This window comes from Furipterus horrens, unplaced genomic scaffold (genome assembly GCF_987537825.1).
Source record: "Furipterus horrens unplaced genomic scaffold, mFurHor1.1.pri manual_scaffold_4, whole genome shotgun sequence".
Taxonomy (NCBI): Eukaryota; Metazoa; Chordata; class Mammalia; order Chiroptera; family Furipteridae; genus Furipterus; species Furipterus horrens.
In genome coordinates, this window is record NW_028327174.1 from 196,353,102 (window position 1) to 196,381,064 (window position 27,963).

A 27,963-nucleotide genomic window follows, 5' to 3' on the forward strand; every position below is an offset into this window, starting at 1 on the left:
TCATCTGGGACAAAATCTATAGCGGGTGGAGTGAGGGGTACCTCCACACAAGGACAGAGGGGTGGGTGTTTCATTCTGGGGATGTGGGGAACGGGCGGCGCTGTTGACCTACTGAAGCCAGTTCATCATCTGCAGAAGAGGGGCCATCAGGCTGCGCTGAGCTGCGCCGGGCAGTTGGTGGTCCCTCCTGCCTGCATTGGCAGTATCCTCTGACCCCTTCCCCTCATCTGCAAAGGGCTCCTGCCTCCTCTTCCAAACTAATATGGGGCTGGTGGGGGAGGGGCCCAGGGGCAGGGACCAGGAAGTCCTTTCCAGTCTCCCCTCTGCCTGCTCCATACTCATCCTCCCCACACACTCTTCTTTGCTCTCCTACCAAAAGAACTTATCTTGGGTCCCCAAACACTGCTGGCTGACACCCTTCCATCTCTTGCTCACACCGTTTCTTCTGCCAGGACTGTGCCCAACAGCTGTCTAACTGGTAAACGCCTAGGAATCCACAATCCAGTTTGGACGGCACCTCTTCTGTGAAGACTTCACCACCCCCACCACCCCGGGAGCAGAATCAGTGACTCCTCATCTTATCTGGCTCAGTTACATGATGTATCACATTGGATTATGATCTGATTAAGCCCCCTCCCAAAACTGGATATTTCCTGGAGGCAGGAAGCAGGGCATCTGCTTCACTTTTGAAGGTGCCAAGAGGGAAAGGGACATTTTTTTTCTTTGCAAAAAAGCCACTGCCAGCTATGTGCCTAGGGCTGCCTCAGCCTGGAGGGGGCGCCTTTTTCTGATTTGCACAGAGGCTCAGTGGATTGGGGGTGGCCCTGTGGATAAACCAGGCTGGCCAAGATGTCTCTGCCTCTTCTTCAGTGTGTGACCTTGGACAGGCCGCTTCACCCCTCTGTACCTGTACCTGGGGCTGTGAAAAACAGGTGGGACAAGACTGAGAAGCAGGCAAAGCCCTGGGAAGGCACCTGGAGCAGAGGAAGCCTCCTCAGATGTTGGCCTGCTCACTGCTGCCACCAAGTGGTGGGGAGGGGGAGGCGAGGGAATCAGTGAGAAGGCCAGGCCCTGGGGCCCTAGGCTGGCCACCAGATGGACAGAGGGGACCCAGCCAGCGCTCTCAAGTCAAGTGGACCCAGGTTTGATTGTGTTCCTGCAGATCACTGCCTGAGAAGCACTTGCCAAGTGTCTTTCCTGGATTATAACTCCTGCCTCATTGGGCCACTGTAGGGACAGAGATGAGGGACAGCACACAGTAGATGCTCACGAAATGATTGCTCCTTTCTGTCCGAGGTGGTGTCTGAGCTGCACCGCCAGGGTGAAATGAGGTTGAGCCCCGTAGGCTCAAGCATCTCCCAAGCCTCCTGGGCATGGCAGGATCTCAGGGATGACTTAGGGCCAGAGCCCCGCCCCCCCCCATCAGTGCCTGGTGTTCCCCTGCACCCCAACCTGCCTCCCCAGAGTTTTGAATCAAAGGTTACCTGAGTGTCGCCTCTGTTCCAGCTGGAGCACTGCCCCACCCCAGACCACCCAAACCCACGTAGGAGATTCTGCTCTGACCCACAGTGTAAATAGCCAAAGGTAGCTGGAAACTAATTGCAAAATTTATTCCAGGGCTGCGGGGGCTGGGAGATTCTTAAGGGCACTTCTCATTTGGGACTGTGGGTCTCTGGCTTTGGTGGGGGCACACACTTCAGTGGGCAGGGGCGGGGACTGAGGCCGGTGGAAGGCTGGGGGCAGAGAAGCTCAGTCACCTCTAACTGGGCAGACTCAGCGCAAGCTGCAACGGCAGTGTGAAAGCAGGACAGGTGAATGCCCAGTCAGGGACAGAGGACAGCTGAGGCCTTTCTCTCTAGGGCCTGGCCCTGGAAAGAGTCTTTTAGGACATAGGACAGGAGGCCAGGGTGTGGAGGTCCAGCTTCGGGGGTTTGCAGCAAGGGATCCCCATGGGACCGGACCAATAAGGGAGGGGCTTATTAGCAATGCCCCTGATCTGGAGAACCATACACCTCCCCAAAGTCACCCATATTCCAATCCACACACTCTGAGCCCCTCACAGGGCATCCTGCTGTTCACCGGGGGAGGTGGGGTCCCAGAAGTAGTGACCCAGCACCCCCAGTGGGGCCCTTGGTGTGAGGGTGCATAGGGAGGAACTATGGACTGTACTTGGTGCTGATCCCCAAACCCCAGCCTCGGTCCTCAGATCTGTCCCCTACCCAACACATACACACCTTTCAGAGAGCATCTAGGTTCAAAAACAAACAAAACAGCAAAACAACCTCTTGACGACTGCCCTATGCAGCCTTGCAGATAAATACCAGCCGGGGCGGGCCAGCTGTGGGCGGGGCTAGGATGTTGCTCGTGCGGAACTTCTCCGGTGGGAGAGGGATGTGGGAAGATTGTAGCAAAATTCTTTTCAGAAAACATGTCGAAGCTCTTCCCTGAAGAAACCAAGTGGGGTAGAGAACTAGGAAGGAGGTCTTTTGGTCCTAACCAGTCTCCCAGGGTCCCCAAGGACCTCACAATCCCTGTCCAGTTTTGCCAACCTAGTTATCTTCAGGTTACAAAACAGAGGCCTCTCCTCCTGGTCCCTCTGAGGGGGTTCTGGAGACCCCCTCTTCCCCAGTTGATGCCACTCAACCTCTTTCTACTTCTGTGTCCAGGAGAGGGGAAGGGATGACCTCTGACCCAAAGGACATCAAGGCCCACCAGGGATTCCCAAACCTCCTCCCTGGACCTGTGTTCCAGACTCCAGGAGAGACACCTGGGAGCTGGGAGCAGGAGGAGGGGAAGGGGATTGTCAATAGCCACCACCTGGGGACGCTCTGAGTAGCAGGCAAGTGCCAGTGGCAAGTGGGGGCCACCCCACCTCAGCCAGGCCCTGCCCACCCTCCCTCACCCACTTCTCAAACACAGGGCTTCCAAGAGCTCGGGGGCTTCAGCCTACATACAGGTGGGGCTCCTGGGCCGGCATAATAAAATAAACCATCTGGAGGGCGGCGGGTGGGGGGTGGCGGCACCCCCACCCCCAGCCCTGGTCCGGGTCCAGCCCCACGCGGCCCAGGCTCAAGTCTGCTTGGCTTGCAGCATCTCGATGAGCAGGTTGTTGCGGGGCATCTCGTTGCCCACGTGCTTGTGGTACAGGTACTCCTTGGCCTGCATGCTCAGCGCCCGCACCTCCACCAAGCACAGCAGCAGCTGCTGGAACTTGTCCCCGCAGTGCGGGTAGTGGCACAGGGTGTAGTCGAGCAGGGCGGAGTTGGCCTTCTCCTGAGCGTCCTTCACCAGGCTGTGGTTATTCAGGAACTTCACGTCTGCAAGGGAGGGGCTCTGTCACACCGCCAGCCGTCACGGGCTTCGCTGACACCATCAGCCCCGTGACCGCCAGAGACATAGGCACTGCCGCCACCATCAGCAATGACACAGCCGCCGTCTCCCGGTCCCCACCACAGCGCCATCACCATCATCACCACCGTGGCTGATGGACACGGCCACCATCGTCAATCACCCAATGTTTCCCCCAAACACGGCCACTGCTGCTGTCACCAACCAAGCCTCCATCATTCCTGCCACCAGCGTCCCCATCATCACTGGAGTGGAGCACCGCCACCTCAGCCATCACCAACAGCAGCATCCCTGCAGTCATTACAGACACAGCCCCTGTCATCATCAGCCACCCAGCCACGTCACCTCTCACGTCATTACTGCCATCGTCATCATCACTGTGGTCACAATGAAGACCCGCATCAAGGCCACCACCAACCTCACCAGGTGCACCCCTGGGCATGGCATGTAACCCCTCAAGTTCCTCACCTGTACAAGGGGGTCCAGGTGACAAAAGTACCCACTTCACAAGACGGCCGGGAGGGTTCAGTGAGCTGATACGTGGAGGGTGCTCAGGAGAACAGTGTCAGACATGCAATAAGGCCCATATGTCCATCGTCAGCATTATTGCCCCAGCTGTCACCACAGCCACGACCAACACCATTCCCATCCCCAAGGTAAAAACCGTCCTGTCACCATCATCCCCAGGGTGGTCACCACCAGCGTCACCACCTGGCCACAATCGTCACTGTCCCTACCACCAGAGAGGTGCAGGGTGAAAGGAAATGTCCCATCTCACAGCTACAAGGCATGTGCACTGGTGGCCACATTCTAGAGAGTAACAGGGACACCTTGGGTCTACCCACTGACCAATCAAGAGGCTCCAATACCACAAGGAGACTCCCCCATGGGGTCATGGGGGCCATGGATGTTCACAGTGATGGCGAGGTGGCCCGGGTGTAATGGAGCAGACACTGACATAGAGAAAACGCATGAATCTTTAAAAGCTGCAGGCTTAGTGGAAGAAGAGCAAAACAGGTAGATTCAGAATGAGGTCTATAAGGCAAAAATTTCCAAATATATTTAAAAAGCTGCACACAAGGCAGGTACGTTATGTAAGAGCAGGGACAAACGACAGGACCTGCATTACACAGGAGGGAGCTGAGGGCGGCTGGGTCTGCGTGGACCAATGATCCTTCGTGCCGTGGACAGGAGTGTGACCAGTGCACCCCCCCACACCCAAGGTCCAGGGAAGAGACAAAAGAAAATAATAAAATGCCTTTGGAGTAAGACAGTTAGGGGTTCAAATCCCAGCCCCACCGTATAGGAGCAGTGGCCTGTGCCCTGCCCACTCCTGACCTGAAAGGCCTTCTTCCTCTGAGAAAGAGGCCATGCCCACCTTGCAGGGGCAAGAGCATGGCTGCAGAGGCCTGCACAGGTGCCTGGCCCCCGGCGGGTGCCCCACGAGGGTCAGTTTCTTGTCACCTGAATCCTTTTTCAGCTCCTGGGCAGCATCTCCAGCTGGTGCCCTGCCTGGAGGCTGAGCGTCAGCAGGAATCCATAGCATTGGCCCCCCAGCCCTGAATCCTAGCCAGGACTTGCCTGGGATGTGGCGTCCACTTCCCCTGTACCCCCCTCACTCCCAGCCCTGCCGCTGCGGGGGAGCCGGAAGCCCAGCTCACGCAGCCCTTGGTGCTCCTAATCCCTCTTAACACCCGCAGCGCTGGGAGAGCTGCTCGCTCCTGGCAACCCTGATCCCCAGCCGCCCCCAGTGCGCCCGCGGAGGCCCCTGTTGCCCAAAGTTGGATTTAGGGAAACCCGAGCTGGGCCGGGAGCGTATGGCAGGGCCTGGCCCCGATCCTCCGCCCCCGCTCCCAGCCCGCTCACCTCCCTCCGGGAGTAAGCCAGGGCCATTTTTTCCTTGCCTTTTCCCAACGCCACCATCAGCCAATCAGTCACCTTCCTGCCAGTGAGAAAGAAGGTCCCCCTTGTCCACAGAAGGGCAGCTTGGCGAGGGGCACACAAGCTGGATTTCAGCCCCTACTCGTCCCCTGCCCAGGTGCCCTTGTGCAGGAACGATGTGCCCAACTATACAGAGCAGCCCCGCTCCTTAGGGCTGGCCCAGTCCGGACACACGCAAAGGTCCCGGGAGTCCGCCCACCTGGTTCCATCCCCATCACAGCCTCTTTCCACGTTAATACTATTTCCTCTCCCTTCACCCCCCACCACCCCCGAGGCTGGGCAATTCTCCTGACATTGTCTTCTGACAATTCACAATAGGAGGCTGGGGGTCCGGAGAAGGGTAGGGACCCGCTCAAGGCCACACAGCAGTAAAGGGGCCCAGAGGAAATAGCTGGGGTGAGGGGAAGACCGGCCAGGAGGCTGCAGTAGAGGCAGAAGAGGGAGGGGCAGGAGGCCCAGAGCCTTGGCTTTACCAGGATTTACTGTTCTCTGCAACCCGGGACCAGGGACAGCAGGGCGGAGTGCAGGGGCTGGATACAGGGTTGGCACCGCTTCCAGGGACAGCCCCCTCCTAGCAGTTGGATGGGTCCGGCAGCCCTCTGCAGACTGGAGACGCCCACCGTGCCCTGCGGTGGGCACCAGGGCTGAGAGGGGACCACAGTCACTGGCTGAGCCCCAACAGCTATAGTGCAAATGGACCCAGTTTCCTGGGCGCCCACCACACACCCTTCTCCCAGCCCAGTTCATTCCCGCAGACACCGGGTAGGCAGGAAGGTGTCCCCCTGGTGCAAGGCAGTGGCGCGTGCCTGGGGCGCACAGTAGAAGCCAGGGTCCTTTGCGAGTCTCTGGCTGCACAGCGCTGTGGGCGAGCAGGGGCGGGTCAAGCTTGGACATGGGTCCCCAGAAAACCAGACATGGGTTCCAACCTTACGTTTCTTCCAATGCAGGAGTCCCACCCAAGGGCCCCCACCCTGGGGCCCTAGGTGTGCCCAGAGAGGCTACTCTGGGCTTCAGACTCAACTTTGCTGTTCTCACCTCGGAGGAGACCATGGCCAAGCCCCGCCCCTTCTCTCAGTGTCCCAACAGCCCCATCTAAAGGGACCGTGCGAAGACCGTGAGATAGCAGATGTGACAGAGCCAGCACCCTACAGAACACCAAGCCCTTCCTCCACTGGGTGCAGAGCGGGCTCACAGAAACCTGGAGACTCTGCCCTAATGTGTCAGGGGTTCAAATCCCAGACCCACCACCAGTGGGTGACCTCGGGCAGGTCCCTTCCCCTCTCAGAGCCTCAGTTTCTTGTGATCTGCGAAATGGGGACGGATGAATGTCTGCCTCACGAGGCACCCAAGAACTGCACCCAGTCTGTGTGCCCAGCCCTGGGCCTTGAGCCCCCGCAGCTTGGCGGCAGGCGCCTTCCAGAAAAGCCTGCCTGCGCCTCCAAGCCTGCTCAGCTCCCAGCAATCCTGGTGGTGGGGAGGTGGGAGGGGGCTGGGGGCTGGCACCCCTGCCTCAGAGAACAGCCCGCTAGCTCGGCAGAGCCGGGGGCCCCCAGGTTCTCAGAAAAGCCCCCTTTTCACGGTTTAATTGAATATTTGAATAATCCTTTCATTCCAGCGAGGCATAAAGAATGTTGTCCCAATAGCGGTGACTCAGGCAGGCGCCCCCGCGCACAATGGCCGCTCGAGTGGGGCTGCTATTCAGGCTGCCTTTTGTTGGCGCGGAGCAGTGGGTAAATTGCAAACGCTTGAGGGAATGCTGCCGTGGCGCCTCAATGGGAGTCAGGAAATCGAATGTTAGGTCGATCCATTAAGCTTCGATTAAGTCCTCTGCGGAACAATGCCCGCCAGGCCCATCTTCATAAACACCGTGATTGCCAGGAGAGAGGCACTAATTCTAATTAAACCTCCTTACCTGCCTCCTCGCCTGCCTGAGACGCTATTTAGACGCCAAATGGCACCCTTCTGCGGAGGCAGGCAAGAAGGAGGTGCCGAGTGGGCTAGAGGGCAGTAGGGTGAGGTGTGGAGGGCTGGGTGGGGGGACAGTCATCACCGGGGTTTGAGCTGTCCAGCCAAGGGAGGCACTGCCATGGGGGGTGTCACCCAACATGGTAACTGGAGGTCTTTGAGCAAGCAGCTGTCCCTCTCTGGGCCCCAGTTCCCTTGGGGACCCAAGTCTGGTGGTGCTGGGAGGAGCCCCTTCCCACTTTCCAGACTCCAGACAAATCTTGCCCCTCCTCTTGCCCAAATTTCTCCACCTCCCCTGGACCACGGGGTCTTGCCTCTCGAGGGGCTCTGGGCTGCCCCTGCCATTTTTGCCCCATGCTGCGGCTGGAAGCACCTCGCTAAAAGCAAAGTCGATCACGTTACTCCGTGCTGAAGCGCCTTCCCAAGGCAGGGTCAAGGCGCTTGGCCTGGCATTCAAGGCCGGGCACACAGCTCAGGTGGCCTCCCCTGCCGCTGCTCTCCGGGAGCTCAGGCAGGCCCAGGGCCCAGGCGCTCTCCTCTCACAGCCCCAGCCTCCCTTGAGCTTCTGGCCTGCTGGGTTGGGTGTTGTCCCCCAGCCACCTCAGCCCCCAAAGGCCAGGCCCCATGCCAGACACAGCACGCCATAGAGATGGAGGCTGACAGGCCCATTCATTCACTCCATCCATAAACCTGTTCATTTGATCATTAACTTCATAATGACAGTTATGACGAAGGCAACAGCGGCACACATTCCGAGGGAATTCTCTCACTAAACCCTCATAGCAAGTTAAGGATTATCCTGATGCTCACTTTACAGATGGGGCAATAAAGGCTCAGAGAGGGGAGTGACTTGCTCAAGGGCACACAGCCAGAGAGCCCAGATTTAGGATCCAGGTGGTCCGTACCTAGTCCCATTCCTAATCACTAACCCACCCTGCCTGGCATGTGTGCACACACGTGCACACACGCACACACATACACACACATGCACTCTTACGCCTCCATCCCAACCCTCCAGCCTGCTCCCGCCAAGCACTGCAGACTCTGGGCTCTCGGGCCCCAGCTCCTCCTTTGGAAAACATGGGGGCTGGGGGGACACTCGGTTCTGAGCATAGCCCTGCGCCTGGCCCCGGGGAAGAGGGCTGGTTCTGCTCTGCTCTGCTGTCCTCTGTGAAGCCCTAGGATGGGTCCTGGATTGGTCACCCGCTGGAGGCCGAGCCATGCCAGGCCTGGCAGTCCCCAGCGCCTGGGGCTTTTGAGGGAAGAGGAGCTGGGGGCCCACAGGGTATGTTCCTCAGGCCCCAGGTAGTCTGCAAAGCCAAGACCTGGTCCCTGTTCTGCAGGAGCTGCTGAGGACAGATGGAGCCCTGAACCAGGGAGTGGGAGGCTGGCAGCTCTCCTTCCACCCAACGCTCCCCAGGACCTCCCTGCTGGCCCTTAATGGCAGTCAGGTCACCTCAAAAACCTCCCAGACCACCACCACAGAGCCCGCCTCCCAAGCACCACACGTCAGTCCAAAGCCCTTCATCGTTCCTCTCCAGTCACTCCCCAGTCACACTCTGAGTCTCCACAGGCGACACATCCAAACCACAAGCCTGTAAAAGTTCACAGTCTGCACATGGGAGAAAACAAAGGCACACGCACAAAGGCATACATACCCACCAGATCTCGGGAGCCCCCACATCGCCGCCCTCAGCCATCATGGCTGCACAGGAGCCAGCCCCCGGGGCCCTGCAGCTCTCAGATGAGGTTGGGAGGAGGGTACCACCGAGGCAGAGGAAGGAGGGGGCCTCCCTCAGCTGCAGCCAGCCTGGCAGGGGCCCCTGAGTCTCCTCCAAGGGCCTCAGATCACGGTCCCTAACTGGCTGCCCAAGATTCAGCCCCTAACCCCACCATGGCGGTCCCCTACCAAATTCTGTGGCTCTTGGCTACCACCCTGTTGAGTCAGAAGACCCAGCCCGGGTGCCCAGTTCCATGGCCATGGCCATGGCCTGAGCACAACCAACAATTCACAGTCGCCCCTTCCCAGCCCACTTCTTCCTCTCTGCGTCCCCAGTGCCCCACTCTTGGGCAGACACACCCCTGCCAGATTGTGGCTATGAAGCCATCTGCCACAAAGACGAAGTTTCAAATCCTGCCCCTCCACAGGTGCTGAGGATTCACGCTCCTGTCCCAACCTTCCACCCCATCGCCACCTCTGCTAGAAGATTTATACCCCCAGCAAACTCCTGCTCACCCTCTAAGACCCTGCTCAGTTGCCCCTCTTCCAGGAAGCCTGCCAGGCAGAGTCCTTGTTCCCTAGCCTGGGTCCCCCATCTCTCTGTCCCAGCCCTGATGGCCCTGGCTGGAGGCCTCTCCCAGACTGGGAGTCACCTGAGAGCAAGGAACACCTGTGTTTGTAGCATTGCTGCGTCCAGGGAGGACATTGGATAGAGATGGTTTACTGGGGCGGGGGGGGGAGGGAGGGGGAGGCTATCCCTTTTACTAATAATTCCCATAATTTATGTATTTTACAGTCATCTTATGCTCATTGTCTCTCTCCTCAAGAGGAGATCAGCTCCTCAAAGACAGGGATTTGGGTCTTTTTTGTTGTTGTTCATTCTGTATCCCTGGTGTCTCGCCCAGGGCAGTTGCTCAGTGAATATTTGTAGAACACAGGCACGAATGAGTGGGTGGAGGGCAAAGGTGTCTGGGTCCAGAGAGCTCAGGGTCAGCGTTAGGACCACACACACCGCCAACCAGAGTCGGGAATTAGGAAAAACAGGGACCCCAGGTGGAGGCTGAGGAACAGAAGACCCTGAAATCTCACGGGCCTTGTCTCTCGGGTTTCAGCTGAGAATTCACCCAATTTTCAGAGGGGTCCTCGTTTCACAAAGGGCAAGACTTAGACCTTATCTTGGCCCTCTGGGCTTTCTTCTTTTAAAAGATATTATTTATTTACTTTTTAGAGAGAGGGGGAGGCAGGGAGAAAGAGAGGGAGAGAAACATCCATGTGTGAGATACATTGACTGGTTGCCTCTGGGGCCCTGGCCCACAACCCAGGCATGTGCCCTGACTGGGAATCGAACCGGTGACCTTTTGGTTCGCAGGCTGGTGCTCAATTCACTGAGTCACACCAGCCAGGGCCCCTCTGGGCTGTCAAACAGATAAACTGAGGCCCAGAGAGGAAGCAACTCCCAAGAGCCAGGTCCCCTCACTAGGAGCCCCCAGTGTGTAGCCCCTCGTGGGGTCTCCGTGCCCGCTCAGCCATCGCCCCGGCGCCTGCCACTCACCAAGGCTGAAGAGGATGAGGAACTTGAGGCAGACGAACTCCTGGCGGTCCAGCTGCAGCGCGTGCATCTGCAGCGCAAGCTCCTGCGCTCGCAGCACCAGGCTGTGCAGCAGGGAGCCGGCCTGCGCAGCCACGGTGCTCAGCTCCACCTGGGTGGGCAGACCGGGGGTCAGCCCAAGGACTAGGCGCGGCGGGGGCAGCAGCTCCGCAGGCCCCGGGGGCCCGCCCCGCCTCTACGCCCAGGGCCCAGGCCTGCCAGCCTGCTCGAGCCGCAGGCCCCTGTAGCAGCAGAGTTGACACGGGGCAGATGTGTGCAGAGGGAGACTGAAGGGTCCTTCACACACAAAGACCTGCTGCCAGGCCCAGTGGTACATGCTGCTTTTGTGCTTGTGCGGTGTCTGCAGCAAACACTACATCGTGCTGGGCGTGGGGGCAGGAGTGGGGAAGGTCTGCCTGGATGCGCATGGATGGGGCCACATGACAGCTTGGTCCCCACATGCCCACACGTGGTCCTGGCTAGGGCCGTGACCACCCTTCAGCTCACATTCACAGACAGTCCCAGGGTTGCCCACCCACTTTATGAAGTGAACACACACACACACACACACACACACACACACCCTTGTATGGTCATATCAGGGCAACCCAGGAGGTTGTATGTGTTCCTACTGACCTGGTGACGGACAGGTCTCAACACCCACGCATTTATGGGCGTGGAGATACTTGCACAATAAAATATAGTCATTCACACACACACACACACACACACGCACACACACACGATATTCTCATGGCCTCAGAGACGTCAGCCTGCATGTCAACATGGGCCAACACACACACACTCAGGTGGCCTCAAACTCATCCCTTGGGACCAGCATTCCTCTGGCCCTGGATGGCCTGAGATACCCAGGGTGAGAACTGAGGGTGAGGATGGAAGGGCAGAGGGCCCGGGGTGGAGGTGGGGGTGGGGGTGGGGAGAGGGCCTCAGTCTCCCACCCCCACCCCCCGCTGCTGGGAAGCCTGCTCCTGGTTCTCTATCCCCTGGGAGGACGCTCCGCCCCCCCATCACGCTAGTCCCTTCTTCCTCCATTCCCCTATGCCCCATCTCACCAGCTGGGGGTCTCCTCCTGGAATGGTGCCCCACAGGTGCCCAGCATTCTGAGCAGTGGGTGGCTGCCTCACTTCCTCACCCTCCCATCTGGCCCCTCATGTGCCCCACAAATCTGGCCATGTCATTCCCCACTAGAAACTGTCCCCTTGCTCCCTGCTCCATTTTAGGAGTGTCGGTGCCCCAAGCTCCCATCCTAGTGCCCTAATTCCCTGCTCTAGGGGGGCTCAAATTCTGCCTATGAACTCTTTGGTGCTCCGACCCCTCCGCTCGTTCATTCACTCGTTCATCCCCTCACGGAGGATTTAGGACCTGCAAGATCCTGCCCTATCCAGCCCCTAGCAACCTCTCCAGCCTAATCTCTTACCTCGCCCCCACACGGGGTCCCCCAGACCCACAGTCCAGCATACCAGTGGCCCCTGGTGGCTCAGGACTTCTAAAACTCCCTCTCTGAGCCTTTTCTTATGCTCTCCCCTCAGCCTGCAGTGGAGGCAGGGATGCCCCCCCACACCTTCTTACGACCTGACCAAGACCTGGTGCCACCATCACCTCCTCCAAGGGCCTCTTCAACCCTCCCAGCATCCCTGAGCTGATTCTCCAGGCAGGGCTCCCAGGGGCTGCTTCCTCTCAAGGTCATGGCCAGGGCTGGTCAGAGGGAGGTAGGGTCAGTGGGTATCCCACGAACTTGGGGAAAGGGCTGATATTCAGGGCACCCAGGGCCAGGCCTGGAGGGGCTTGGGACCTCTGGCCTCAAATTCTTGGAGTGCACAGTGGGGCTGAGGCAGGGCACAGTGGGGCTGGTCACCTCTTGCCCGATGACCAGCAGGATGCTGTCCTCCTTGCCATGTTGGATCTGGCGATAGATGTGGTCGAATACCAGCAACTCACTCCAGCAGTTCTGCAGCAGCGTCATCTGGTCAGCCACCTGCCAGGAAGAGTCACTCCAGGGTCCACATCCAGCACTGTCCAGCCAGGGACCTTCCTCTTACCCCTCCTCCTCCCAACTCTCAACGCCAACTGGGTATGTGACATGGGCAAGCTGCTTAACTGCCCTGTGCCCGGTCTGCCCGCCTGTCTGCTTCATCTAAGAGTGGCAGGGGTCTAGCACAGTAATAAGAGGGACCAGCTTCAGGCCCCAGAGCTGCCTCTTACAAGCTGTATGACCTTAAGCAAGTTCCGTAGCCTCTCTGGGCCTCAGTGTTCGCATCTGTAAAGTGGGCAACGTATTAAAAGGTGGCCTGGCACATAGTACTCATACACGCTGGACTCATTGAAATGCAAGGGAAGAGCATAATCGATTTGAACTTGTGCCGACTGTCCTGTGGTCACATCTCTAGCAGCCCTCGTCCCTCAAAAACCCGGCCATGAAGAGGGAACAGAGGGATTTCCCTGGATCTCATGCAGGGCCGTCATGCTGGGGACAGGAAAGGGGGGCCCTGGGTCCATGCCAGGGAGTGGTTGGGACAATGGCAGTGGTCAGATGTCTAAAGCAGGAACAGAAGAGTGACAGGAGCCAGATTCTGAACACTCAGGCTGCGGTTGGGGCACTCAGTGCAAGGGTGGGGACTGCCCTGGGCAGTGTCCTTCCGCTCTGGGGGATCGGTGCATTCAACGTGGCAGGCGTGGGGACTTGGAACCGTGTGATGACAGAGCCAGGAGGGCCCTGAGGGGTGCCCCAATCTAAACCCCTGCTTTTCAAATGAAGAATCTGCCACCCGGAGAGGGTGAGGGACCCTCCTGGGATCACAGAGAGGCAGAGCCAGCCCAGGGCCATGGCTGGTCCTCTCCATCCATTACTTCTCACACTGACAAATACTGAGCCCTCCTGGTGTTCAAACCGCCCCTGGGTGCTGCAGGTCATCCTAGGAAGACACATCGCAGACCCTAGTCCCTCTGAACCTCTGCCACCAGCCTCCATCTGCCCAGCAGGTATCTCCTGGGTGTCTTCCTGGGCGAATGCAGACCTGACAGCTACCAGTCATTGTGCTGAAGCTCCACACCCCTGTGAGGTCGGTGTAGCTGTCGTCCCCATCTACGGAGAGAGAACACTGAGCCCACAGATGTCACGTGCTTTGCCCAGGGTGACGCAGCTCCATCTGGCTCCAGATGGGCGCTCTTAGCCACTAGGTGTGGAATAAGACCTGCCCTGGCCACCCTGGGCTCCATGGCATGCTCTTTACCTCCCCATGAAGCCCCCACCAGTCCTGCATCCATTCTGGGTACCCTGTCACCCTCTGACGGCCCCTACTCATGCCTCTGTTTTCCCCAGTACCTGTGGGACCTGGGAAGGCAGGACTGGGCCCTCATAGGAGGGGTCAGTGAGCAGTGGATGGACAAACCCGTGCTCCCCAAGACATGCACAGAGAGCACCGAGGGGCCACCCCCAACCCAGAGGCAGAAGGGTTCAGGCATCCCCTGGTCTGAGCAAAATAGCCCAGGCCTAATGAACAGCATTCTCTTCTGCGGGGTAGAAGCCCGCCTCCTCACTGAGGCCCTCCTCTCCTGTCTCAAGCAGGCAGAGGGAGAGAAAAAGTGGACAAAGAGCAAAGCGAGCAGCAGGACACACAGCCAGGCTTCTTCCAGGCCTGTCCTGCCTGCCCCTCCCCCAGCTCACACAGCTGAGGACAGGAGCAGAGTCTCTGTGCTGCCCCAAGTCCCCAGCCTCCCGTTCCCCCTTCTCTACCCCATCTCCATGTCAAGAACCCAACCTTCTTCCTCCTCTCCAGCAGAAAGATCTTCCCAGAGCCCCATTACTGTCAGAACAGTAACCCAGCCATGGGGGTCCCAGGCTCAGCCCCAGCTCGCCTAGACGGGAGGGGCCAGGAGAGACTGAGACCTGGGCAGGGGTGGATCACAAAGACATCTCTCCTTACCCCACCTTATCTGTCCTCTGGCAGTGGCCAGTCCCCAGAGGGCTGGCAGGAAGGGAGGCACGGCTCTGGGAGGGCCTGTGACCAGGCCCATCCCAGCTCCACCAGGACTCTGCACCCTGGCCCTGTCACCATTCTGCCCATATTCCAGATAGGAAACAGAGGCTCTGCCCAGATGCACCCCAACTGCGCTGGTCTTGGGAGGGGGCCCTGGGAACTGCCTGAGGCCCCAGTAGGTGGGCCCAGCCCAGGAGTCACAATGGCCCACCTTAGGTGACCCAGTTAGAGGCAGAGGAGGAGGGAGGACATGCAGGGCTGGGCTCTGCTTCCCCCCCAAGGAGGCCGTCAGGAGCAGACACCCTTGTGCCTGGACTGAAGGAACAGGGGTGGGGAGAGGGAAGGGTGAGAGATAAAGGGGAGAATTAGGAGATAAACAGGCTGAGCCGGGGGCAGAAAGCAGAAGGGGTCACAGTGACCCGGCTGGCCAAGCCCTGGAGCAGACTCTGTACCCAGGCCTCAGCGCCCGGCAGTGGGGGTGGCCTTGCCCAGCGGGGCTGATAGGGGCGGCAGGGACAGAGACGGACAAGGTGGTGGTGGAGCTTTGGCGCCCGGCACCCTGTGTGTGATTTCCACCTCTGCCACACACTCTTCTCTGCCCTAATCCCCTGCTCTGGGAAGTGGGAAAGACAAGCCCCGCTCTTTTGGTTAGAGAGAACATGTGGACTCAGTGACATCATTGGGAATTGCTCTGTGCGCATGGCTGGCTCTCCTGGGGACCGTGCCCCAGCCAAGCAATCTTTCTGGCCAGACTTGTTACTCGCTCTTCCCCTAGATGGACAGATGGACACATAAAGATACCAAACTCCAAAATGCTGCACCCCCTACACACACACACACACACACACACACACACTTCTTTTCGTATTTAAAAGAAAACCAGAGGGCTGTAGCTGCCAGCCTCTCTCCACAGAAAAGCAGGTGGCTAAGAGGCTCACTTAACCAAAGAGGGTTGGTTTTCACCTTCCATAAGTTTCTCCCTAAGCAAGAGGTTCCTCCTCTGCCCGGTCCTCCCTGCTGCCCTGGGAACAAGGACATTTGCCGTGCAGGCCCTGGGGTCCGTCTTCAGTCTGGCCTGTCTGCCCAGCCCACCAGCCTCCCGTCCCTCCTGCTGTCTGCTACAAATCTTCCTGGAGCCTTGACACTTTGCAGCCTGCCTCAGAGATGGGATATTTATGGGTGCAGAGCTGACCTCCCTCCCTGCAGGCCCCCCTTCAGAGCCCCCCGGGATCTGATCAGTCTGGCAGCCGAAGGCCAGCGGGCCCTGTAACTCTCCAGTGGCTGACACACCGCGGGCTGGCCACGGCGCTCTCCCGGCCCAGCGGTCGGCAGGCCCGTCATTTGTCAGCCCGGGACTGACAGAGTTACTGCTGCTTCAGTGAAACCATAGATCTGAGCAGTTAAATCTGTTGCCAATCAGGGGGCTCGGAGCTGGACGTTGGGGATGAAGTGATGTCAAGATGGGTCATTAGGCAGTCCCGGCCCTCGCCTCCCCCTCCCTGATTCCTGTCTTTCATCCTCCCAGGATGTCCCTCACGGGAACTCTCCGGACAGGCTGAGTGCCTGGTTCTCCATACTGCCCCCCACGGAGCAGCAGGTACAGGTAGGTTTCCGCTACCTTACAGGTGTGAAGCCACTTTATAAACTGGGGTCACATGCGCCCCATTTCTCCAGAGCTCCAGCGCCCAGAGGAGCATGAACACAATGCCTGTGTACTCCCTCTTGCTAGCCAGGCCTGAGTAGCGCCTGCAAGCGTGGGTTACACCACAGAGCAGCGGAGAAGCCGGTGAGGAAGGGGGCCGCTGCTCCCTGCCGCTGCTGCCTGTCCTGGCTCACTAAACCCTAACCCCAGCTCTATGAAGCAGGTATCAGTTCAACCCTCGCCATTTCATAGATAAGGACACAGAGGCCCAGAGGAGTAAAGGACTTGCCCAAAGTCACACGCCTGGTAAGTGGCAGAGCTGGAACTTGAGCACAGTCCTCTCTGAGTCTGGTCTTTGCTATCAGCTTCGATGCCACTGTCAGCTCTAACATGCCCTGAAGAGTGAGATGGAAAAATGGAGGCAGAGAGACGACTAAGCTGGGAGACAGGGTGCAGAAGGAGAACCCCCAAAGAGCAGCTGGGGCCCCCACATCCGGGCTCCCAGCATCCCCAACAACTCAGCAAGGACCCTGGGCCTTCCACTGGGCATCAAGATACCAGCTTCACAGAGAGCTGAGTGGGCCTCTGGGGAGAGGACGTGGGGCCCCAGCCGCTCTGGTCAGCTGTCCACCACCCACTGCCGAAGGACCCACTCCTCGTCCAGGCTCTGCTTCTGGCCCTGCCAGCCTCCCCAGCCCTGCCGCACGGAGCCACCCGGAGCTGCCTGAGTCGGGATGCCTTCTCACAGTTCTGGGTCTTCACCTGCGTTCTCCCTATTTCCTGAAATGCCTTCACCCTCTCAGGCTGCTTTCTGGAAAGGCACAAATCAAAGAAACCTTCCCGAACTTCCTTAGATGAGGCCATTTACACCCCCATTGGGCTCCCTCAGCCCCTGTCCTTTGGCCTCCAAGCCCGGGGCACCCTGTGTTGGCATTATCTGTGAGCATGTCTGTCTGCTCCTCTAGCTTGGCAGCCTCCTCAGTCCAATTTATTTCAATGTCCCCAGTGCCCAGCCCAAGGGCTGCCTGACTCTCAGAGCTAGGGAGCCCCCTTTCTGGTCTGCGAAAACATAGCATGCCTGGAGGCGGGGGGTGAGGAACGGTCAGCCAGAAGGGAGAATAGGTCACTTAGCACGCCTGCCCCTTCTCTGCCTCCCCACCTGTGGGAGGTAGACCAGTGGGAACAAAGTTCCTTACGGCTGGTGAGAGGCCCTCTAAGGGCTGGGCTGGCACTTATCTGCAAGGCTCCTTTACAGAGTGCAGGGACCATGGTTCATATTCCTGGGCTCAATTCAGAGACTCTGGGAAGGGGAAGCAGGAAGGTTTGGACCACAGAGAAACCAGAAGCAGGAAAAAACACTCAGCAAAGCTGGGACAAAAGCCCTTCCCATCCTGCGTGAAAAACCCCAAGAGACTAGGAAGGCGGCCAGAGGAAGTGCCCTGCCCATGGATCCAGGGTTCTGGAAGGCCGGGAATGCTCTCCTCCTCCCCTCTGCACAGGGAGATTATGGGAAGTCTGGAGACCAACCCGATGGTGCTGGGATCCTCATCCCCATCAGAGCCTCCAGCCATGGGTAGAAGGCAGATGGGACTGTTCAAGGCCCTGCCTCAGCATATCCCCAGGCCTTGGCCAAGACAGGCCCCCACAATGGAATCAGGAGCCATCCCCATCAGTTCTGGACTGCCAGGTGAACCCAGGTCTCCGGCTCCATGATGCCTCAAGGGCTCAGTGCCCATCCCCATCATATCCCCACTATGCCCAGCCCAGCAGGCAGTGCCCCTGGCCCATCCGGCCACCTGCCCCTGGAGGAAGCCCAGGCCCGAGTGGCGTCAGCACTGACAATGCTGCTCAAGGCTGCAGTGGCCCCAGCAGGGAGGGCAGTAGGTCCTGCTATTTACACCCAGCCCCGGAACAGCCAGGGGGGCAGCCTGGGAAAGGCGAACATCGATAGGCCAGGCCAGGGAGGATGCGCCTTGGCTGGACTTGGAGGGCCTCTGACAGTAGCAGAACACCCTGATCATAAGGAGTCAAGGCACTAGAGGGGCAGCTGCCAGGTCATGGGCCCTTCAAATCACTAGGCAGGATGATTGGGAAGTTCCTCCTTGTCTGGCTTTAGTTTCACCTGCTGCTTTAGCTGCAGGCACTGCAGCCTAGGGGTAGGCCTTCAGTAGAGGAAGTGGGCTTCATCTGAAAGGTCTACGCAGGTGCTACAATCCCCCACCTACCCTCCCACACAGACACGCAGACTCACACACTTACACAGGGGACTAACTGTCATGCACAAGAGAGTCAGGGACAATAAGATCCTTCACATTAGCTGGGAAGGAGAAGACTGATAAGCATTCCAAACTCTGAGATACTGACTCCCATGTACGGCATTTGAGGCTGGCAGGGATTGGTGGCTTCTCCAAGTGGAATGACAGGCTGGGTTGGACCCTTTTCCTGACATTGAGCTGGGGCAGCCAGAGACAGTCCCTCAAGGACTCAGCTGGTCCTCTGGGAACCTAGGGTCTCAGAGGGAGAGAGATAAGTGCCTGTAGAAACCCTAAGAAAAACAGACCAAAAGGGCTGGAGAAACACAGAGAAGCAGAGAGAGAGCACACCAGGGAGAGGGAGAGAAGCAGAGGGAGACAGAGTTAAAAGAAGCGGAGGCTGTGAGACAGACTCAAGAAATGGAGGAGGAGGAGATGGGGGATGAGTGGGAGGTACAGAAAGCTGAGATGGACCAGAAACAGCCCTCAGTGTCTCCCTGCCGCCAGACAGTGCCTAAAGCCAGTGGGCAGAATGGCCCCATCCAAGGAGGGACTGAGACCGAGGCTTGGGCAGCCAGGAGGACGCCCCAGACGCAGCTGCCAGACAGGGGGGAGGAGGGACTCACCTCCAGCTCCTTGAAGACCATGCACCTGCGCGCCCAGTCCACGATGGAGATGAAGGTCTGGTCGGCCATCCTGCACAGGAGGCCGAAGTGCGCGGGCTGGTCGGAGCGGCCTTTGGCAGGCTCCTGCAGGCAGCCCAGGATGCGCGCCCTCACCTGCTCCTCATCTGGCTCCAGCTGTAGCAGCTGCAGGATGAGCTCGGGCACGCCAGGCCCTCCAGAGAAGGGCTCTGGGTAGCCGTAGGGCGGCCCAGGCTGTGGGGGGCTGGCGTAGGGCTCTGGGTACTCGGACTTGATGGCCCGGCCAGGGAAGCTGGGATAGAGGTAGCCGGCCAGGGGCCCATGGGCACCAGGCACAGCCATGGGTAGTGCTGGGGCCCCAAAGTCGCCCAGTGGCCCAGCGGGTGGACCAGGGGCTAGGCCCTTAGGTTCTGGTGCGTGCAGACCAGGGGGTAGCATGTAGTCCGGCGGGGGAGGGGGTGGGGGCGGCACCCCCACTGGGGGACCCGTCTCCATCTTGAAGCCATTGGCCCGAATCTGCGCCTTCTTCTGCTGCTTCAAGGCCCGGTCCCGCTTGTACATGGGCCCAAACTTGTTCCGGCCACCCCGCATGCGGTCAGCACGTACAGCTGTGGGCAGAGGTGAGGGTCAGGCTCCCCTACTCCAAGCCCCCCCCTCTCACAGCTTTCCCAAACAGATCTGACTATGTCACTCCCCAGCTCAATACCCTTTTACGGCTCCCTCTGCCTGCAGGTGAAGTCAATCATCTTAGTGTGGCACTCAAGGCCCTAGTCACCTTTCTAGTTGTCCCTCACGAAAACCTGTGTTCTTTCTACTCCGCCTTACTCACCTCTTTGCCCCTCAACGTGGCACTCCTTCCACCCTCCGTTTAATATTCCTTTTGCTTCAAACCCCTTCCTTCCCTTCTGCCTGATGAGCGCCCAGCCCTCAGGTCACCGCCTCACTGAAGTATTCCTAGATTTGCCCCTGACATCCTGCCTCTTGCTCACTCTCATCCTGCTGAACGGTACCATGCCATGTGACCCAGGAAGAGAGCTCCTGCGGGCCCAATCATGGATTCAGGTACCCGGCACAGGGCCTGGAAAGGACACAGTGACAGGAAGGGGATCCTGGGCAACTTTGTTCATAGCTGAGTCCCAGTATCCAGCTGCTTACTGATGGACTAGTTGACTCTGGTGAACCCCTGTTGTAAAATGACTCCCGTTTAGGGCTGGCTCAGGCTCTGTGCTGGGGGAGAGACCTTCCTTACTGACCAGATGTCCCTGTGCCTGGCCAAGAATATGTCACCAGCCAGACCCAAATGTTGCATGTCTGCAGCTATAATATGGCCTCAGCCCCTGTTCAGAAAGGTACCTCAGCCTGGGCTCTGGCAGAAGGGAGAGAACAGGAGGGAGACAACATGCTCAGCAAGGGATGGGTCATGGGGGCCTGCCCAGCCAACCTCCCTGCCGCAGGGGTGGGCAGCTCTGCTCCCAGATGCGAGGCCCCACCAGCTGTGTCTGCTGCTCACAACAACCAGCTCTCCAGACTGCTCAGGATCTGGACCTGGGGACATGGAATCTGGGGACAGGACAGGAGACCTCCCATCAGGAATCCTTCCTCTAGCTGGCGGGACTGTGGCCTGCGGCTCTGAGTCACTAGAACTCTACATTTTAAAACACTTTAGCCAACAGCTGCCTGCTCGTGCACAGCCCAGCTGGGGCCAGCATGGCAGAAGCCTACGAACTGCCCACCCTCAAAGAGCTCGAGTCCGTCCTGCTGAAATGTCTTTCCTCCCTCTCTGGACAGAGAGTTGAGGGGGTGGGGGTGGGGATGGGGAGGTAAGGATGGGCCTGGGTGCTCTGGCGGCCATGGTTCCCCACTCCCCAGCTCCCTCAGGTTCTGGCTAAAAACATGGTGGGAAGGAATCCACCCTCTGAGTGAATGAACTGAGTGAATCCTTTGGGTAGATGGAGAGATGAACAGACGGGTAGGCTGGATGAGTGAGGGCTGGACCGTGATGGCAGACAGATAATGATATAAAGAGTGATGATGATGATGATAATAATAGCTAACCTGCTGAGCATTGACCATGTGCCAGGCATGGTACTAGGACCTATACATACAATTCTCTCACACTAACTCAACAAGGAAGGTACTGCTATAAACCTGTTTTGCAGAGGGGAAATCCGCAGCTCAGAGAGGTTAAGGAACCTGCCCAATGTCACCCAGCCTGTAAGCGGCCAAACTGGCACTTGAACTCCAGCAAAGGTATTGAAAGCCCTGGCTCTGGCTGGTGTTGGGCGTCAGTGCAGGTGTAGCAGAACTCTTCTCAGATGCGGGAGCTCTGACGGGCTCTGCCGCACCCTCTCAGGGGCTGGGGAAAGGCTCATCTCCCTGGGGTTCACATTCAGATATTTCTCAACTCAATTCTGGCTGGTCCTGCATACACCTCTCCCCAGACCAGAGCAAGGCCAGTTCTTACCCCTTCCCGGAAGGATCAGCTCTACTGTCACATGAAGGGCCAGTCGCCCAGCCCCAGAAACTTTAAGAAGGGGAGTGACGCCCTCCCCTCACCCCTTCTTCCATCCCACCCCACCCGCTCTGTCGGAGGGCAGGAGTCGGAGGCCGGCGGCGCGGCACGAGCACCTTCCAGGCGCATCCCCACGGTCAGGCACTTCTGGAAGCGGCAGAAGGGACAGCGCTTGCGCTGCGTCTTGTCGATCTTGCAGCTCTGGCTCTCGGTGCACGTGTAGTGCTTGTTGTTCTGCACCGTGCGCTTGAAGAAGCCCTGGGGGAGCAGGGAGTAAGCGCAGGAGGGGGCCCGGGCCCTCTCTACCTCCCAGCGCTGCTTTGCCCATCGGCCCCCGCCCCCTGCGCCCGCCAGCCTGCCACGCGCTTTCCCCTGCGCGCCAGCCACCCTGCTCACCTTGCAGCTCTCGCATGTGAGCAGCCCGTAGTGATAGCCTGACACCTTGTCCCCACACACAGGGCACAGCTCGTCCAGGTCCTCGTCGTACGAATAGTCCATGCCAGCGGCGTCTGCCTGAGGAGGGAGAAGGGGGTCGGCTCGGGCGGGACGGCGACTAGCAGCACTGCAGACCTGGGTCCCAAGGGTCCACAGCTCCGCGGCTGCGCCCCCACGGCACTCACCGCGTATCCGGCCCCTGTCCACCAGGACAGCACCCTGGGCAGGGCCACCCGAGGCGGCCCCCCCATTCGAGCGCCCTGCGCGCCCGGCTCCAGCCTCTCCTGCCCGGTCCCCGCGCCCGCCGCATGCTCCCCGTCCTTCCCAGAGGCTCCTCCAGCGCTGCCCCGGCGGGGCCCCAGCCCGGACCCTCGAATTCGATGTGCTTCGGTCCGGATTCGTTCGTCTGAGAACAAAACCCCGATTCTAAGAAAACGAGATGGGCTGGGCCGCGAGGGAGGCGCCAATGAACCCGGTCCGATGGGGCCCGAGTGTTCCGGGACTCGGCAGGGACGAGGGACACAAAGTCTAAAGGAGACAGAGAGATGCGCAAAAATGAGAGCGAGAGACGCGACTGGTGATGCTGAACGGAGAGCGGACCCCGCGCCGACAGACACGAATATCAGAGTGACGGAGACACAGTGATGCCGAGGCAGAGAAACGCTGGGGAGACGAGGACGGAAAGACAGAGAAACAGCGAGCGAACGAAAAAGGGAGAGGCCAGAGACGCCGAGAGACGGAGGCCAAGGAGAACCCGAGAGAGACGGACGCAGCACCAGAGACACCACGGCGGCAGAGACAGCCCGAGACAGCGAGAGACAAGAGAAACCTGGAGAGAAGGAGGCGCCCAGCCGGGGCGTCGGGACTCGAAGCCGCACAGTAAACGTCCCGACCGGAGTCCGAGCTCCCAGGCGGGGCCCCGAGGCGTCGAACCCAGACGGGGGCTTGAGCCGAAAGGGTCGGCAAAGGACGGTGCCCGGGATAGAGAGCTCAAAGGCGGGGAGAGACAAAGCCCGCGGCAGTGACGGCGACGGGAGGCGCAGCCGGTGCCACGGAGCCCGAGACGTCGGGCGGACGGACGCAGAGAGGGCGCAGCGAAGACGGCGGGCGCAGGGCAGGGAGTCGCAAGCCGGGCGGCAGGCGCAGAGACCTCGGGCGGAGAGTCAAAGTCCCAAGGAGCGAAGAGCGCAGAGCACGGGCCCGGAAGCGAGAAGGGGCGCCCACCTGGCGGCTCTTGCGAGCAGCAGCGTCCGCGTCCCACCCGCACGGAGCCCCGCACCTCCCGGCTGAGCCGCAGCCGCCAGCGATGAGCCGCACCCGGGAGCAGCGCCGCCCGCCCGCAATGACGGCCGCTCGGGGCTTGGGCGCTCCCCCCACCCGCGCCTCCCCGCCCCCGCCGCCTCCAGGGCCGCTCCACCGCGCACCTGGGACCCGGGCCCCTATGCAGCCAGTGCGCGCCGCGCGAACCCGCCGCGCGGGGCCCGGGGCTGGCCCTTCTATATTGGCGCGTGCGGTATCCGGGGGCGGAGGGCAGCCCGAGTCCTCCCCACCCCGGGCCCGGCCCGCGCCCTCCCCCGCCACCTACCCCAGGTCGCGCCTTTACCCCCATCCTCCGCCCTTCCCATCCCCAGACTGTTTCCCTGGAGCCCGGGCACCCCGGAATCCGAGCAGGTGCTGGGTTCCTGGGAGCCTCGTGCCAACCGCCGGCGGTGGGAGGTGGCGAGCCCCTGTTCGTCCACCCAGCTCAGTGGTGGCGAGGGCCTTGCTGGGGGCACTGGTCGTTGTGCAGTGTGGATGTGGGTAGGGGCAAACGTGGGGGCCGTGGCCACGGCACGGGTTCAAGGCGACAAACCAGGTTCTTGCCCCGGACCTGTCACATTTCTCACTTGGAGACTTAAGCAAACCTTCCCCGCCCACCCCCACCCCATCTCTGTTCCTCAGTTTCCTCATCTGGGAAGTGGGACTAACGACTGGCCTTCCTTAAGGGTGGTCGTTCATATGAACCGAAGTGGAGTGGGCAAAGCACATGTTTGAAACTGGAAGGCGATCATTGGTATCAGCCGGGAGATCTGAGCAAACCTTTTCTCCTGCTTGGGCCTCAGTTTGCTCGGCTGGAAATGGGAATCTTAGTTATCCCATCCTGTGCGTTTTCCGAGGTGTGGGGAGGACCCGAAGCCACCGAGGGCGCGGGAGTTGGGAGAACAGACCCCAGGGCAGAAGAAACCTTCCCTGCTCTGGTTTTGTGCCTCTACCCGGGCTGGAGGCGGGGGAAGGGATCGCCTGGCAGCCCTGGGGACAAAGGCGTCCTCTGGCCGTGCTGGGCTGAGCTATCGCTCTGGGCTGGGGAACGTCCTGGTCAATCTCGATTTTTCAGATGAAAAAACTGAGGAAGCAGCCGTCTTGCATCCTGCCCCCGCCCCCTTGGGCTCTGAGATCCTCACGCCGGGAAATAGAACAATTTTGCACCGCAGTGACGCAGCCTACCGAAAGGCCCAGATCTGAAGGCTCGGAGCCTGGGCAGCCTGCGTCTGGGCCCCGATCCGAGGCCTCCCACTGCTGTTGGAGCTGGCGCCTTGGTCCTGCGTGCCAAGGCCTGGAGACCCCGCGCAGACAGCTTCTTTCTCGCTCACCCGCAGGATATGCAGCCAACTTGCTGTGCAAGCTCAGGCAGGTCACTTCGCTTCTCTGAGACTCGGTTTCTCGTATATGAAATGGAAAAGATTGGCCCTACAGAAGGGGTTCTGCGGTTTCCATAAGACTCCGTGGATGAATCTTGGTGAGGAGAAAGAACCAGAGCCCCAGTTAGCTGCAGACCCCACCCCCACCCCCACCCCACCCCAAGCCCCAGAGAAAGAACAGCATTTGCAAGAGCTAGAGGTGGGGGACTACTACCTCTGAACAGCTCCCCACCAGGGAGGGCCCCCTCCCCTGCAGGGGAGTGAAGGGGACTGAGGGGGAAGGCTGGGCTGATGGTCTGCGGTAATCTTCTCTAGGGTAGAGCCCACTGGGGTCTCCTGGACATTGTTGAGAAAGACCCAGGCAGTGTAAGCACAGCCTGGGCTGGGGGGCCAGGTCAGGTTGGGGCTGGGCTCTAACCTAGTCCTCCCCTTCTCCCTCCACCATGACCCCCCTTTTCCAGGGAAGTTCTTGGGTTGACCCTCCACTCCTTCAGTCCCAGGTTTCAGCTCATATGGGGAATCACAGCCCCTCGCCAACCTGCTGAGGGAAGCAAACACTGACCTGGCCCAGCCACAGACCCCGGACTGACAGATGGACATTGGAAACACACAAACCTACACAGAGACTCAGAGACGCCCACAGAGACAGCACAGACATGCAGGCAGGGAGACCCGGGGACCAGGGACACATTCGCAGACTGCTAGACTTGGGCCAACAAGGCCCTGTGAACACTGGCCACCGCTCAACAGGCGGACCCCGCAGACCCCCATAGCGCCCGTGCCCAGAGGCCTAGCTCCTCCCACCAGCCACCCTGGGTTGCAGGGAGGGTGTAGCATGCTGGGAGGGCAGGTCTGGGGAGATCCCTGGCCCTTTCTCTGTCCAGAGCAGTGGGCACCAGTCACTCAGCAGGGCAGGCAGTAGCCGGGCCAGGCCGCAGGGAGGCACTGAGGCGGGAGGCTGGCCATTAGAGGCCTGGGCCGAGGCCCTCACTTACGGAGCGGAAGGCGGGCTCTCACGCCGGATGAGGGTGGACAGTGGGCACCAGGGGTCCGGAGGGAGGCTCTGGTGGCCCAAGTGGGGCAGCGGTGACCGTGGGCACACGGAAACTCCTTCACGCCACGGCGGGCAGTGGGCGGACAGTAGGCTGGCCCTGTCCAACCGTCCTCCTCCTCCCCGCGCTAGGGGGGGGCCACCAGAGGCCCAATTGGTCTCTGCCCCCACGTGACTCTGCAGGCCTCTCTCCTTCTTTGTTGGTGTTTCTCTTCATTTAGGTCTATTTTTTTTTTTCTCCTAAAAGAAAAAAAGATACCCCTATCTATCTGGGGGCCGCGGGTGGGGGTGGAGGCCAAGGCACTCCGGAGGCCTTGGCCAGCTGGCTGTTCCAGGCCGCTGTGGGAGCCCAGAGGCAGGGACCCCACGGAGGCGGGTAGGCAGCCCCGCTTGTTAGCGACTGGGTGGGAGTGGGCCCTGATTTATGGGCAGCTCCCCCACCCAGCCTGCAGCCCAGCCTCTCTCCTCTTGAATGGCTACCTCCCTGGGGCCTGGCCCAGCAGGGTCCATTTGGGCCCAGACATGGGAGTAGAGTCAGGTCGGCTGGCGCGTAGGCAGGAGCATGGCTAACTTGACCAGGTGGCCCTGTGACGTTGGCCTGGCTCTTTTATGCTTCCAGAGGTGACAAAAGGAAGAGGGGGCAAAAGGCAAGCAGGTGAGCTGACTGACCACCTCCTGTGTGTATTCCACGCTGGCTTTCTGAATGTCACCATGTACCCGGGCTGCTAGGGCTCCCTGCTGATCCATCGCTGGGAAAATTGAGGCTGGGCCGGGTGGCTGGCCACAGTGGCTCCAGGTTGGGCCAGGTGGGCAGCTAGGCCAGGATAGGGCAGGGCAGAGGGAAGGGGGTTTGTCTAGAAGGTCAGGTCTTCTCTTGCAGCTGGGGATGTCCCTGTCCGATCTCCAGGCTCAGGCTGGTCCTGAACTGTCCTGGACCCATCGGGCCCAGATTGCTGTGCTCTGCCCCTCCCATGTATGAAGCGCTTTGTTTGTGCATTCCTCCATTCATCTCACCTTCACTGAGCACATTAGGTGCCAGGCCCTGGTCCTGGCACTGGAAGAAGGGACGACATCTGTCCTTGGAGGATCTACCTGCCAGCCATTCATGGTGGGGGTTGGGGAGGAGCATGAAGCAATGGTGACCATGGGCCAGTCACTGTTGAGAACCCTTCTTTTGAGGAAGGACGCAAGTCACACAGAATAGTCCATTTATCTGGCTTCGAGCTAGAGGGATTTTTTTCTGGATAATTGAAGCCAACTATATTTGAAACCTGGTGCATCTTATTGTGCCACTTAAAAGATTTTTTTATTGTGAAAATACATACCAGACAATAATTTTACTGACTGTTGTACCACTCACCCTCTGAATTTAAAAAAGAAATATCCCCACAAACATCCTATAGGACCAACATGTCACACACATGTAGCAACACACAGTCATGGTCCCTTGTACCTCTTTTGATGGAAGACTTAGTGAAATGGGGACCACTTTCCCTGCCTTCTTAAACAGGAGAAGCAGGGTCTTTCAACACCGTGGCGCCATGGAAAGAACCAGCCCGGCTTTGCCTGTCTCCTGGAGAGGCCTTGAGGGACTTGGAGCGGAGACTCTGGATTAAGTCCCAGTTCTGCCATTTTCTCACTGTGTGACCTGGGACCAGTCACTTCCCCTCTCTGGGTCTCATGTCCTTTCCATCAAATAGGGACAATGAGACAATACATGCAACACACACAGCGGCTGCCTGGCATGTTGTTTGTGCAAAACACCAAGAAACAAGCTGAAGGGCTGGCAGTCTATTCTCGGGCTCCCTTTCTGTGTTGAGATTGAGACTGTAACATCACCCTGAACATTGTTTGTCCTTCTCTGATAGGGTGACTCACCCCAGCCTGGAGAAGACTCCAGGGAAGGCCCAGGGCTGATTTTCACTGAGTCCCCAGCAGCTGGCACAGAGCAAGTGAGCCCCAGGGAGCGATTGTTGAATGACTGCTTGCCTCTGCACCAAAGGTCCCCATGCTGCCGGCCTCCTCCTGTCCTGTCACTTTCTCTGTACGCAGTCAGCTGTCACTTGCCACCACTCGGGCTGGATGCGCCTCACCCCTCATCACCCAGGATATGCTGACACCCCATTCCTCTGTGCCACCCCTCCTTGGCCCCCACCCTTAAGGATGAGGCATACTGGGCACGAACAGCA

The 27,963-nt window shown here is 59.3% G+C and overlaps 1 protein-coding gene across 1 annotated transcript; it reads right to left on the reverse strand.

Annotated features, from left to right (window-relative positions):
• Nucleotides 1-1,589: 1,589 nt before the first annotated feature.
• On the reverse strand, nt 1,590-25,838 carry NR5A1 (nuclear receptor subfamily 5 group A member 1). Its single transcript, XM_090276010.1, has 8 exons — nt 25,719-25,838; nt 24,676-24,817; nt 22,007-22,123; nt 21,727-21,868; nt 19,081-19,706; nt 12,439-12,558; nt 10,527-10,674; nt 1,590-3,317 (listed from the first exon to the last, which is right to left on the reverse strand). Exons 3-8 carry the CDS (start codon nt 22,106-22,108, stop codon nt 3,070-3,072), a joined length of 1,386 nt encoding a protein of 461 aa, XP_090132136.1. The 5' UTR covers nt 22,109-22,123; nt 24,676-24,817; nt 25,719-25,838; the 3' UTR covers nt 1,590-3,069.
• Between the last annotated feature and the right edge of the window lie 2,125 nt (nt 25,839-27,963).